The sequence below is a fragment of the Myotis davidii genome, unplaced genomic scaffold (assembly GCF_000327345.1).
Source record: "Myotis davidii unplaced genomic scaffold, ASM32734v1 scaffold46, whole genome shotgun sequence".
Lineage (NCBI taxonomy): Eukaryota > Metazoa > Chordata > Mammalia > Chiroptera > Vespertilionidae > Myotis > Myotis davidii.
The window spans coordinates 4,566,801-4,581,164 of record NW_006383006.1 but is presented as its reverse complement, the minus strand read 5'-3'; the positions used below and the strand labels follow the sequence as shown (position 1 = coordinate 4,581,164).

The 14,364-nt window shown below is 42.8% G+C and overlaps 1 protein-coding gene across 1 annotated transcript; it reads right to left on the bottom strand.

Annotated features, from left to right (window-relative positions):
- Positions 1-524: 524 nt before the first annotated feature.
- On the bottom strand, positions 525-13,965 carry NDUFAF1 (NADH:ubiquinone oxidoreductase complex assembly factor 1). Its single transcript, XM_006778073.2, has 5 exons — positions 13,854-13,965; positions 10,676-11,324; positions 4,925-5,110; positions 1,264-1,338; positions 525-739 (listed from the first exon to the last, which is right to left on the bottom strand). The coding sequence occupies exons 2-5, from the start codon at positions 11,246-11,248 to the stop codon at positions 590-592; spliced, it is 984 nt and encodes a 327-aa protein (XP_006778136.1). The 5' UTR covers positions 11,249-11,324; positions 13,854-13,965; the 3' UTR covers positions 525-589.
- Between the last annotated feature and the right edge of the window lie 399 nt (positions 13,966-14,364).

Sequence of the window (14,364 nt, the reverse complement as noted above, 5' to 3'; positions counted from 1 at the left end):
AAGAGACCATGTGAGGATATAGCCAAGAAGGCAGCTGTCTATAAGCCAAGAAGTGGACACTCACCTGATACCAGATATGCAAGTACTTTGATCTTGGACTTCTCAGCCCTCAGAACTGTGAGAAGTAAATGTATGTTGTTTAAGCCACCTGGTCTATAGTAATTTGTAATAGCAGCCCGAACAGACTAAGCAGGTCTAGGTATGTCTTTTCTCAGGGACTTCAATAGCACCTTTATCTTAATATTCTTCAGCAGTCTTCCTCAAAGATGGATTAGAAAACAGAAGAAACCTATAAGGAACAGTGTGGTAGTAGGCCATCAACAGTCATCTCAAAGACTCCTTGCTTTGGAAACCATGCAGGAATCGTTCTAACCAAAAACATTTATATAGTATCTCTGCTTCAGGATAGTAACTGCATTCTCTGAGTTAAGGTACAGTTTAGAATTTGGTTTCCCTCTATATGGTACCTCTCAGGAGCAGCATTTAGCTTTCTCTTAGGGAATATATACCAGCCACTGATTGGATGCCATTAAAGAAATACTTTATTTTGTCTCTGTATCAGCATGGATACTACACTACTACGTAATCTCTATTTAAAAAGTCTTGGGTTAAGCACTGGAGAATTTTCATAGGCAAATTCTTCTGTGTGGGCTGGGTCAGCAAACACTCCAATAAAATCTATTTCCAGGAAGAATGGACCATCCACTTTATCAGCCAGGGTGAATCCAATAGAGGAGATCTAAATTTAAAATAGAGAAATTTATCAAAATCGCATACTAATGTTCCTGGAGTTTTAAAATTCCATGAGATGATTACTATAGCTGAGTCTTTATACTACACTATCAGCCCTTAGCAAGTATACCATAGTTTTCATATGCTGTAGCAGATTACGAGGAAATACAGGGCTACTTTTCTTTCCACACTCTACTTCCTTTCCTTTTCCTTTAATGTAGTGCCACTTAAGCTAGTGAGGACAACATGGGTGTCTAATGGAGGTTCTTGAAGCTTTCCTGAACTCAATACTGTTCTCTTATTTTAAAGCTAAAATAAAATGTAGGCATGCTCAAGAGAAGACCATGATGAAATTCTCCAGGATAGGGATTTGGCTCAAAGGATAGGTAGATCTGTGTAAACATCTGTCTGGGTATTAAATGGGGAGGCCTTGAATAGGAATTCCCATCTTTCATTTGGGACTGAATTCATCCTCACCAGAGTTCTGATTCACTAAAGAGAATATAGTTCTGAATGAAAGGAAAATGTTACCTTGTCAAGTAGAAGCTGGAACTGGGCATCCCGGATTCTTCCTTGATTAGAGAAGAAAAATTTGGAGAAAGGAATCTGAAAAAGAAAACCATTTACTTCATAGCTGAAATGTAAGTAACTGAAGCATTTGTATGTAATTGTAATGATAAAAGAATAATAGTTTAATTATAAAATTACTTCATAGATGCAGTTATGACAAGTGGCTAGTCATCTGGATCCCAGATATATAACTAAGAAAATGATTAAATAACCCAATAGAAATATGGGGGTGAAGAGAAACAGGCACACTTGTAAACTGTTAAGAGTGAAAATTATTAAAACTCTTAAAGGGCAGCTGGCGATTGTGGTAGGATTCTAAGATGGCTCCCAAGACTTCCAACTTCCAGTGTACACGCACCTTCTTTGAGGTATTCGAACACTAATCTCAATGTTGCTATGGGGGAACTTCACAGAAATAAGGTCCTAAATCAGCTGACTTTTTTTATAGGTTATTCTCTGTAGGCCTGACTGAATCACTTGAACCCGTAAAAGGGATTGACTGGTAAAAGATTAGAAGCATGAAGGGATTCAGTGGGGTGTGGGGATTCTCCACTGCTGGCTTTGAAGATGGAGGCAGCTACATGGCAAGGAGTGCGGGCAGCTTCTAGGAGCGGAGAGTGGCCCCTCACTGACAGCCAGTAAAGGAAGGACAGCAGCCCTGCAGTCACAGGAACTGAATTAGCTAACAACCAGGAGGAGCTTGGAAGATTCTCGCCCAGAGCCTCTAGAAAGGAATACAGCCCAGCTGACACCTTGAGCACAGCGTTATAGGGGCCTGAGCATTGAACCCAGATCTACTGTCTCAACTTATGACCTACAGAACTCTGAGCTAATAAATGTGTTTTTGAAGTTGCTAAGTTTATGGAAGTTTTTTTTTATGTAGCAATAGAAAACCAACAGCACTAAAAAAATTTAAAATGTCATAACTGACCTACCAATTTCACATTTAGGAATTTATATTTCAGACAAACTCTGATAAATACATAAAGATATAGTTTTTTCTAACAGCAAAAAAAATAGAGAGAGAGAAGACCTTCACAATATATTAGTCAAAAAGTAAGATATAGCCCTGACTGGTTTGGGTCAGTGGATAGAGCGTCGGCCTGCGGACTGAAGGGTCCCGGGTTCGATTCCGGTCAAGGGCATGTACCTTGGTTGCGGGCACATCCCCAGCAGGGAGTGTGCAGGAGGCAGCTGATCGATGTTTCTCTCTCATCGATGTTTCTAACTCTCTATCCCTTTCCCTTACTCTCTGTAAAAAATCAATAAAATATATTTTTTAAAAAAGATATAGACAAATCTACAGGTTTTTTAAAATTAATTTTTAAAACGTCTCAAAAACTGTGATAAAATATTCATTATAGCAATTGGTAACACCCCAAGTGACTATCAATACAGGACTCATTCAGTCAACTATGGGATATCCACATAACAAAATACAAAAACACACACAAAAAGAATGAAAAATATTCCATGTAGTGATATGGAAGGTCTTCAGGATCTAAATATTTAAAAATAGAAACAGAAGATGCACAAATTATGCAATTTTTATTTTTTCAGTTTAAAAAAAGAGAAAATTCTATTCCTATTTGCTTATATTTGCATAAACTACAAAGTGCCTGGCCGGTGTGGCTCAGTGATTAAGCATGGACTTATGAACCAGGAGGTCACAATTCAATTCCAGTCAGGACACATGCTGGAGTTGTGGGCTCGATCTCTCCCTTCCTCTCTGTAAAAAATCAATAAAATATATATTTTTTAAAAAGTTACTGGATTAGCCCTGGCTGGTTGCTCAGTGGTTAGAGCATTGGCCCTCAGATGAAAGGATCTCGGATTCAGTTCCCAGTCAAGGGCACCTATCTCAGTTGCAGGTTCAATCCCCAGCCCATCAGGGCATGTGTGTGAGGCAACCAATCAATGTATCTCATGTCGATGTTTCTCTCCCTCCCTCTCCCCCATGGCCTCCCTCCCTTCCACTCTTTCTAAATATCAATGGAAAAAATATCATCAGGTAAGGACTTAAAAAAAAAAAGAAAGTGACGGGGTTAGAGGGTGCAACACTAGCTAGAGGGACAGGAAGGCCTCTGTGAGGCAATTTTCGAGCTGAGAGGTGAATGATAGGAAAGAAGCCAGGGAAGATGTGATGGGAAGAGCATTCCAGGAGATACACCACAAAGTACAAAGGGTCCCAGATAGAAATGAGCTTGTTGAGTTTGACACACAGAAAAGGGACCAGTGTGGAGGAGTGGAGGTAGGAGGGGAGACTGAAAATGAAGACAGGGGTCTGATATCAGAGGCCCAGGGGACTGTGTTAAGGAGTCTGGGCTTTATACTCATTGTAAGGGAAAAACTTTTGAAGGGTTTTAAGCATGTGAAAGGTGTAATCTGAGCTATGCTTTAGAAAGCTCATTACTCTGGCTGCTGTGTGGAGAGAGGATTTTAAGGGGGCAAGAGGACAAAGGGAGACCAATAAAGAAGCTGCTGCAAAGTACTCCCAAAGCCTGGACAACGATGACAGGGGAAGAGATGGCTAGCAATGGCAGGCTCTGGGTGTATTCTGGAAGTAGATATGACAGGATTTACTAATAGACTGGATGGGGGTGAGGGAAAAAGGAATCCACGATAAGCATTAGTTTTAAGTATGAACAAAATGGATACTTTCTTTTGAGTTTATGGATTTAAAACCTTCATGATTTAGAAGACAGGAATGGACACTTGATTTAGTCCTCCCTGAATTTCCACTTATTTTCCTCCGGTTAACACTGTTTACCTTCTCAAAGCTTCTCATTTACAAAATAAGACTGCCTTATACTACCAAGAAATAAAAATTTTGGTGATTGTAAAGGATGAAGTATTTATTACTCTTAAGGGAGCCTTTCTACTAAGCTAGGGACACTATATTAGTAGAGCTGCCCTGAGAGGTGATAGAGCAGAAGCTTAAAAAGAAACATCTGCCCCGCCGGTGTGGCTCAGTGGCTGAGTGTTGACCCATGAACCAGGAGGTCACTGTTCCATTCCCAGTCAGGGCCCATCGATCCCCAGGAGAGGGCATTCAGGAGGCAGCTGGTCTAGTCTCTCTCATCATTGATGTTTCTATCTCTCCCTCTCTCTTCAATAAATAAAAATATTTTTTTAAAAGAAACGTCTACTTAGGCATAAACCAGAGATGTTCCCATGACTTAGATGTACCTGGCCATATTCTTATCAAAAATATTTCCTGGCCCTAGCTGGTTTGGCTCAGTGGATAGAGTGTCAACCTGTGGACTCAAGGGTCCCAGGTTCAATTCCAGTCAAGGGCATGTACCTTGGTTGCGGGCACATCCCCAGTAGGGGGTGTGCAGGAGGCAGCTGATTGATGTTTCTTTCTCATCTATGTTTCTAACTCTCTATCCCTCTCCCTTCCTCTCTGTAAAAAATCAATAAAATATATTAAAAAAAAATTTCCTGGTTAGTAGGCTAACATATATACTAATCAAAGAAAAAGTCAATTGTGTAAATCTTGCTCCTTGGTCCTCTCCCTTCTTTCCCTTCCCACACCTTCCAAGAGGGACTAATAAGAAAAAGAAAAACTACAATGTAACCATGATCTCAGAAGATGTACAGTAAAGACCTGGGCTGTTACCTTGACCTCCTGCCAGTAGGGCCCACCACGGGTGAACATGAAGTAACTGTACATCTGATTCTTCTTCTGAATTATATCTGTGTCCTCCCTGATATTCACCATCCAAGGCCGACCATCTCCACGGACACGGAGATACAAGGTATTGAACTGAGACCAATCATAAGACTTCTTTCTCTCAAATGCACCCTAAGGTACAGAAAGGAAAGTTAATTTCACCTCATTTTCCATTATTTGCAAAATGTGAGTTAGCACTTTTTGTAACAACAAAGGGATCCATAATCATTTTTCTTTTTCGGATTCAATTCCCTCACAAGAAAGTAGATAAATCTAGTGATTCCTACTTTAGTATGAAATAACGACACAGTATGTTTCTAAGGTAATGTTCAAGACAGGAATGGCCCAGGACAGTTTACATGGGGCGGGCACTCACCTGTATCACTGAATGGAAAAGAATTACTATTATGTACTTTCTTTCCCTGGTCTTATGGAGCAATGACTCCTGAGTGGGCCATTTAATGACAACTGCCTTCCAATAAATTAGAAAACTATGAAAGAGCTCAAGTTTTAAAATTGATATTTTATAACAATAGTTACCATCTATTGAAAAACTTAAACACTGCTTGCATAAGTTAATCCTAACACCCCTATGAGATAGGTACTATCTTTACACTCCACTTTACGAATGAATAAACTGAGCACTCTAATAAATGATAAATCCAGTACTGTTAATAAATAACTCCAAAATCTGTTGGTTTTTTTAAATGTGTTTTTATTGATTTCAGAGAGAAGGGAGAAATAGAAACATCAATGATAAGAGGGAATTATTGATCAGCTGCCTCCTGCATGCCCCCTACGGGGGATCAAGCCCACAACCTGGGCATGTGCCCTGACAGGGAATCAAACCAGTGACCTCTTGGTTCATGGGTTGACGCTTAACCACTAAGACACACCGGCTGGGCCAAAATCTGTGTTCTTAACCGTCTATATCAGCAGTCACCAACCTTTTGGACCTCACAGGCCACCAGTGGTGCACGGACCACCGGTTGGCAACCGCTGATCTATATTGTCTCTCTCTTTCAAAGTGGAACTTAGTGTTAATTTCCAAAGCTGCTTATTTACAATCTCAGAGGCAATCTGATTTTAAGAATACCAGTGTGCAGATATGAGCTATTAATTAGTAGCTATATAACTCTAGACAAGTTACTAGATCTCCCCAAGCCTCAGTTTCCTCATGTGTAAAACTGGAATGATCAGCCCTAGCCAGTTTGGCTCAGTGGAACGAGCATCAGCCTATGGACCAGAGGCTCCAGAGTTCAATTCTGGTCAAGGGCACATACTTGGTTGCAGGCTCCTACCCGGCCTGGGCCCTGGTCAGGGCTCGTACAGGAGACAACCAATCAATGTTTCTCTCACATTGATGTTTCTGTCTTTCCTCTCTTTCTTCCACCTTCCCTAAAAATCAATGGAAAAATATCCATTAAAAAAACAACAGCCCTGACCGGTTTGGCTCAGTGGATAGTGTCGGCCTGCGGACTGAAGGGTCCCAGATTCGATTCCGGTCAAGGGCATGTACCTGGGTTGTGGGCACATCCCCAGTACAGGGTGTGCACGAGGCAGCTGATTGATGTTTCTCTCTCATCAATGTTTCTAACTCTGTATCCCTCTCCCTTCCTCTCTGTAAAAAATCAATAAAATATATTTTAAAAAAAACAAAAAACAAACAAAACTGTTCATATGTTACAATATTATTGTGAGAAATAAAAGGGACAATGTATGTAAACTAATCAGCACAAGGAATGTCAGGTACACTTAATAAATGTTATCATGCCCAGCAGTTGAGTGTCTACCCAGGAACCAAGAGGTTGCCAGTTTGATTCCCGGTCAGGGCACATGCCCAGGTTGTGGGCTCGATCCCCGGGGGTGAGGTGGGGGGGGTCATGCAGGAGGCAGCCAATCAATGATGTTCTTCTCTCATGGATGTTTCTCTCTCTCTATCCCTCTTCCTTTCTCTCTCACTAAAAAAATCAATAAAAACATTTTTTAAATGTTATGAACATTTTCTATTACTCCACAATACATACTTAGCCACAGAATTATTTTCTATTGTGGACTGCTCAATTCCATTTTGTGGATTTTCAGGGCCTGAAAAAAAATCTTGGTGTGCACAAGTTGGTGTGCATAATTGGTTGCCTCTGGAAGAATACCTACCTTTCTTTTTCATCATTATCTGGAGATACGGAACCTAATACTCCTAACATTTGTCTTTCTCCTTAAAGCACAATATCCAAGCAAACATGCAGGGGCTGTGGCCAAGGTCAGACATGGGAATCTGTCCAGAGCAGCCCTGAAACAATACTTGGTCAACAAATTTGTAAAAGCCATAGGCCAGTGGAGAGAGAGAAGAACTAACCTACGTCACTCTGGAAAAGTGTTCTGACTAGATACTATAAGGCTAAAGACAAAATAAACTATACATAAACACTGTATTCTACTTGGTCGAGTTGTCTCACAGAGTTCTGGGTTAAAAATCCTAAAACTGCCCAGCTGGTGTGGCTCAATGGTTGAGCATCAAACAATGAACCAAGAGGTCGAAGGTTTGATTCCAGTCAGGGCACATGCCAGTTGCGGGCTCCATCCCCAGTAGGGGGTGTGCAGGAGGCAGCCAATCAGTGATTCTATCTCATCATTGATGTTTCTATCTCTCTCTCCCTCTCCCTTCCTCTTTGAAATCAACAAAAATATAATTTTAAAAAATCCTGAAACTGCTTTACATGTATATTGGGGTTAAACTAATAAGTAAATGGATGGTAAATGGTGGGAGATAGGTTTCTCACTGTTTCAGAGTGAAGTTACAGAAGCAAGAAGGGGGAAGGCCAGACTGAACCACTTGGTACTGAATTAGAGAGCATTAGTATGAAATCATATTTAGATTAATATGGCCCTAGCTGGTTTGGCTCAATGAATACAGCATCAGCTTGCACACTGAAGGGTCCAGGGTTCAAATCCAGTCAAGGGCATGTACTTCGGTTGCAGGCTCCTAGCCCTGTTCTGGGGCATACCAGAGGCAACCAATCAATGTGTCTCTCTCATATTGGTGTTTCTCTCCATCTCTCCCTCTCCCTTCCACTCTCTAAAAATCAATGGAAAAAATATCCTTGGGTGAGGATTAAAAAAAATTAACATGAATAGCCGAAGCCGGTTTGGCTCAGTGGATAGAGCGTTGGCCTGCGGACTGAAGGGTCCCAGGTTCAATTCCGGTCAAGGGCATGTGCCTGGGTTGCGGGCACATCCCCAGTGGGAGGTGTGCAGGAGGCAGCTGGTCGATGTTTCGCGCTCATCGATGTTTCCGGCTCTCTATCTCCCTTCCTCTCTGTAAAAAATCAATAAAATATATTTTTAAAAAATTAACATGAATATAGAAATTATAAAATTACAGACACGTATTTGCACAAGTTGGTATGTATATATTTCCTAGCTATGTCCACTTGGATGTCCTAGATATAGTGTCATCCCAGTAACAACAAGCATACTCATTGCCCAGATCTTGGTTTCTAATAACATCCTTCATAAAAAAAAGAAACCAGAGCTCTTTTGAGAAATGGTTTATTCTAGGGTTGGGACAAGGGAAATACAAGATGAGCTAGAACATCTTGTAGAGCCAAAATGTGCTAAAAAGCCCCAAAGGATGGGGCCCTGGCCAGTGTGGCTCAGTTGGCTGGGCGTCATCCAGTGCACCAGAGTTGCCAGTTCGATTCCCAGTCAGGGCACATGCCCAGGTTTCAGGTTCCATCCCCAATAGACGGCATGTAGGAGGAAGCCAATCAATGTTTTGTTCTCACATGGATCTTTCTCTCCCTCTCTCTTCCTCTCTGAAAATCAATAAAAATATTTTTTCAAAAGGATGGGGGCAGATCAAGGGACAGGAGCCCACCTGAAAGAAGTCCCAGTGGCCAAAGCTAGAACAATTTCAGCAACAAAATAAATAACATATTATTGGACTATAACCCAAAGTGTGAGTCCATACTAACAAATAAATAAATGTGGTAGAAAAAACAAATCTTTCTTTCTGAAGAATCCCAAGTAATTTATGTGCATAGTACACTTTTCAGGAGATACAATTTAATCCTACAACCTTCCCATCTTGAATGTAGGGTACACTTAGTGACTTGCTTCCAAAGAACATGGTATAGAAAGAAGAAAAAAGCTCAAAGGCATAGCTCAGTGGTAGAGCATCGACCTATGAACCAGGAGGTCACAGTTCGATTCCTGGTCAGGGCATATACCTGGGTTGGGTGGAGGAGGCAGCAGATCAATGTCGTGCTCTCACATCGATCTTTTTCTCCTTCCTCTCACTCTAAAAATCAATAAACTATTCTTCAAAAAAAAAGAAAAGAAAAAGAAGTAACTGAACAATGGAGTAATCCCGCAAACACTCCTTTGACCAAGTGATCAAAGTTGACACATCAGTGATGTCATGTTGCTAGCACATACCTTTCTTTTCTTTTAAAAGAAATTAAATCTTTTTTTTACTGACTTGAGAGAAAGCAAAACATTGATTTTTATTGCTCCACTTATCTATGCATTCATTGGTTGACTCCTGTTACATGACCAGGGACCAAACCCAAAACTCTGGGGTATTGGGACAATGCTCTAACCAGCTGAGCTCTCTGACCAGGGCACTGCATGTATCTTTCAGACAATGTAATGAGAAGGGTACTTTAACTTTGTGGCATTCTTCCTAAAATCCCAGAACCCCAGTCTAACCAGGAGAAAAAAACGCAGAACCCCAGTCAAATCAGAAAATCCCAAACTGAGGGTCATTATATAAAACTAGAGGCCTGATGCACAAAATTCGTGCAAGGAGCTCAGCCCTCACAGCCCCTCGCAGCCCTGGCTTCATCTGGAAGGTCGTCCAGACAGTCATTCTGCTGTTCAGTCTAATTAGCATATTAGCTCTTTATTATATAGGATATCTAACCAGTATTTCTCTAATCCTCATGAAAAATCAGAAAAGACTAAGACACTGTCACAGACCAAAGGAGACTAGAGACATGACAACTAGATGTAATGTAAAATCCTGAATGGGATCCTGGAACAGAAGTAGAATATTAGTGGAAAAGCTAGTGTAATTCAAATAGAGTCTGGAATTAGTTAATACTAAGGTCCCAATGTTGGTTTCTTAGTTATGACAATGTATTATAGTAATGTAAGATGGTAACAATTGGAGAAGCTAGATGAGGGCATTATGGGAACTCTACTACTTTGCAATTTTTCTGTAAAACTAAAACTACTCTAAAATTAAGTTTACTTTAATTAAAATAAATAAAAAGCCACATACTGATCCTACATCCACTCTAAGGAACCCCTGGCCATTTCGGGGTCTGTGGTGTATGTTAGGGGAGATGCAAACCTCCCCAGATCATTGTTCAGTTGTCTAACCTCTCAGGCTCCTTAACACATTAAGTGCCAGGTCAGTCACCGGTGACTGAAGCAGAAAGGAAGACAAAACAGGCTTGGCGCTGAACGTGTTAAACGTAAGAAGGCACCACTCTGGACCAAAGGATGCCCGGAAACAAGCAGTCCCCCCTCAGGAGCCGCTCCCCCTTGTGCTTCCGCTTGTGCCCAGGAGTTCCACAACCCAGACAAGAGGAGGTGCCAGGTGTTTTCATTGACAGAAACTCTCAGCTACAGTTCGTGCTACAATGTTCACCCCAGTTCACCAGGAAACTCAAGCCCCTGGGCCTGACCTACCCTTGGAATCCTGGAGATCATTGCACAGTATCCGCTCTGACTATTCTCCCCATCCTGCGGCGCCGCAGAGCTCAGAGTTCCATACAGCAGTGCACTCTGGTTATTCTTGCCCATTTTCAGGAACACTTCACTTTTGCCTCCAATTGTCTTATCCGAAGTCACTATCCACTTGTCCAAGTCTTCTTTTCCACGGAACTGCCAGACAACTCTGGCTTGTTCCAGAATGATCTCCTGCAGAGGGCGGCCTTCAGGCCCTATCCAATGATTCACAATCTCATCCTTCAAACGCCTAAAATGCTCCTTGATTTCATCTTTAATTGCTTTATCAAAACTAACTTCAGGCTTCTCCTCAGGAGAAGGTATATCCAAAGCAACTTCTCTCTGATCTCCTTGCAAACCCCCTGCAGAGGTCCTCTGAGTGGAAGCTTTGCCAGGAGTAGCCACTGGTTTCTGAAGACTACTGGAACAATAGTCTGCAGGGCGGGTGCTCAAAAATGGACATACGGCAACACTCGGCTTTAGGCCTTTACTGAGAATGTAAGAGCCATTCAGCAATTTGTGAGCCAGAGCCATGGTAAGAACAAGTCGAAACTTAAATTTCTCCCTGGGCTACCAGAGAAAGAAGCTTCAGCCAATAGCCCAATTCCACCTATAAAAGAAGAGGCATCGAAGAGTTACAAGTGTAGCAAAAAATACATCACAATTTCAAATTCAACAGAGATCATGTATTGTGAAATTCACGAATTTATTTTCTGACTCTACAAACATTTATCCAGGACGTATGACAAGAATACTGTTTGCACTATACATAATGCATCCAGCTACCTTGTGAAAAAAATACCAAAATAAATATAAACACAGAGCCCTTCATGGAGTTTACGATTAATCGACCCCAAAATAATTCAAGTATGTGTTTCAAAAGATTGTGTTCATTTTAAAACAAATTTTTATGCTGATTTTGTGCTTCTATTGTTTTTCTGGTTTTGTTTTGTTTGTTTTTTGGCAACTCCACCATGACTAGATTTTTAAAGAAATAATTGGTTTCTAGAATAAAATATTCAACTCATTCACTCCAGGACCTAAGCTAATTGACATGTTAGTCTCTTTAACCCTTTCAGTTAGCACTTCATAAAAAGAGGGACTTACAGCCCCGGCCACAGAGCTCAGTTGGTTGGAGCATCATCCTGTATACCAAAAGGTTGCAGGTTCAATTCCCAGGTCGGGCACCTAGGGGAGGTAACCAATCAATGTTTCCTTCTCACATCAATGTCTTCTCTCTCTCTCAAAAACCAGTGATGCCCTAGCCGGTTTGGCTCAATGGATTGAGCACTGGCCCGTGGACTGAAGGGTCCTGGGTTCAATTCCGGATTGCGGGCTCATCCCCAGTAAGAGGCGTGCAGGAGGCAGCTAATCGATGATTCTCTCTCATCATTGATGTTTCTATTTCCTCTCTCCCTCGCCCTTCCCTTCTTTCAAATCAATAAAAACATCTTTAAAAAAGCAAACTCCAGGTAAGATATTTAAAAAAAGAAAAAGAAAAGAAAACTTTGACTTGACGCCTGGCTCTACCCTCTTATTAGGTTGTAAGTATTGTAAATATTGGCAATTTCGTATGGCGAAAGCTACTAACGCTGTTTACCCTCAGGTAAACCAGTTGACCTTCCGAGGTCTCCATTTCCTTGGGGTAACAGTTCCCTTACCTACCTTAAGGGATTTTTCTAAAGACCAGGTGGAATGATGGCTATAAGAAGGGTCTCTGATCCAGTAAGTCTAACAGGATCTCCAAGGTTCTTCATATCTAACAAGCTCCTAGTCCAAGGCTCACACTGAGTAACAAGGCTTTGACTATCAGTCACTATCTGGAGGTTCTCAAAGATAGAAATAAACAGTAACACTAATACTGTTACATTTAAACACCATTCTCAATATGTTCAAGCCACTTTGACGTATCTCATTTAATGCACATGTGACTTCTGTAAGACAAGGCCGGTAGATATTTCCTTTCTCAGGGAAACAAGACACCAACCGATAAGCGGCTGGCCGAAGCTCACAATGTCAATCGGTATGGAATCTCCAACTCGTGTGCTGGCCTGAGGACCTTCCACTTGCCGCTGCTGCCTCTCTGTATGTATAGCATTACCAATATAACTGTCACTCTAGCAAAACAACAACCTTGCTCTTCCTAACATTTCTTATGTGCTGGCAGGAAGTGCTGCCAGAACCAGGAAGACCGCACGGTCCCCTCTCCTACCTGTCCCAGCTACAAGACCGTATGTGCGAACATTACAAGCATAAAAACGTACAGAGGTCCTCCCCCTCCCAAGAGGACACCGGTCTCGTTCCCCTTCCCCTCAGGCACCATCTCCTAACTCTACGGGATACCCGCCGCCCCCACCCCCCGGGAGACTTACAACCAGGGGAGCAATGGGCAGCAGCACCTCCCGGCGGGCTGACCCCCTGAACCTGTCCCCAAGGCCCCCTTTTCGCCGACTCTGCAGTGAGCGCAGCAGCCCTGCCCGGGCTCACTTCTTGCCCATAGGTCTCTAGAGAGCAAAAGCAGGCCCCTGCAGTCCCTCCGTTGTTTCTTCGGTCCTGAGTCTTCCTGTCTCACTGTCCCCAGCTTTAATAAACCTACTCTCACAATAAAAAGTACTGGGCTTTGGAGACAACCCCACTGTCGGTTGTCTCCAAAATATTTTTTAAAAGCATAATGTATTTGAGTGGGGGAGAGGAAGGAATAAAAGTCTTAAAGTCTAGTATAGGATGATGGGATGATGAGTAATAGTCGCCCTGTTTCCCAAACCCTCGGTAGTGTTGCTACGTCTCTAATACAACTGTAATTATAAACGTTCGTTTCATATTTTTACCAATAAAGTCAAACCCGTTAACGGATGATCCCAGACTGAAGGTCGTGGCTTTTGCCGCGGCTGAATGGAGCAGTCTTTAGAAAGATTGTGCATCTAGGGTTTACCATGTGCCAGAAACTGTTCTAAGTGTATTTCCATCGGCTCCTCACAGCAATTCCGGGAGAGCTACTATTGTTATTACCGAGGTGAGAACCCAAGGTTCCAGGATTCAACTACCCGAGGTCATTACAGCTACTCGGTAGCAGCACTAACTCTAGAGCCCTGGCATTAAGCTCCCAAGCCGGTCGGGGTGTGGTCTGCCCGGCCCTCACCTGCTAGGCTGTGTCGCCCTCGCACGTCCGGGACACGCGATCGCCCAGCAGAGGCCCACTCGCCCTCCCTACCAGGGTTCACAAGTGGCCTCTGGCCGGGTCCCCAGCTTTTCCCGACCGGGCACTCCACTTTCCGGTGTCGGTCCAGCTGCTTTTACAACCCGGCGCCTAACCAGGCGTTTTGACACTAGAGTTCCGGTCCGAAGCGGAGGCCGAGGACTAGTAACCAAGATCCCTAAGCCAGTCGACCCGAGGCTTTTGGTCTCCACTCGCTTTCCAAAAAGCCCGGTTTCCACCACTCCTGATCTTTTCTGTCCCATGTGAGAGAAAGGAGACAAACTATTCGTCTTTTCCTGCATCCCATCTTCAGGGTGCAAACTCCATCCCGCATCTTTCAAATCGGACCCTTGTGTTGCTAAGGTTCCTTCGCCCGGAGGCGCCAGGGTCCCCTCGCGCCCCACGGTGTCCCCGCGCCCCAGCCGCCGGAGAGCTGTGACCTCAGAGAACTGGT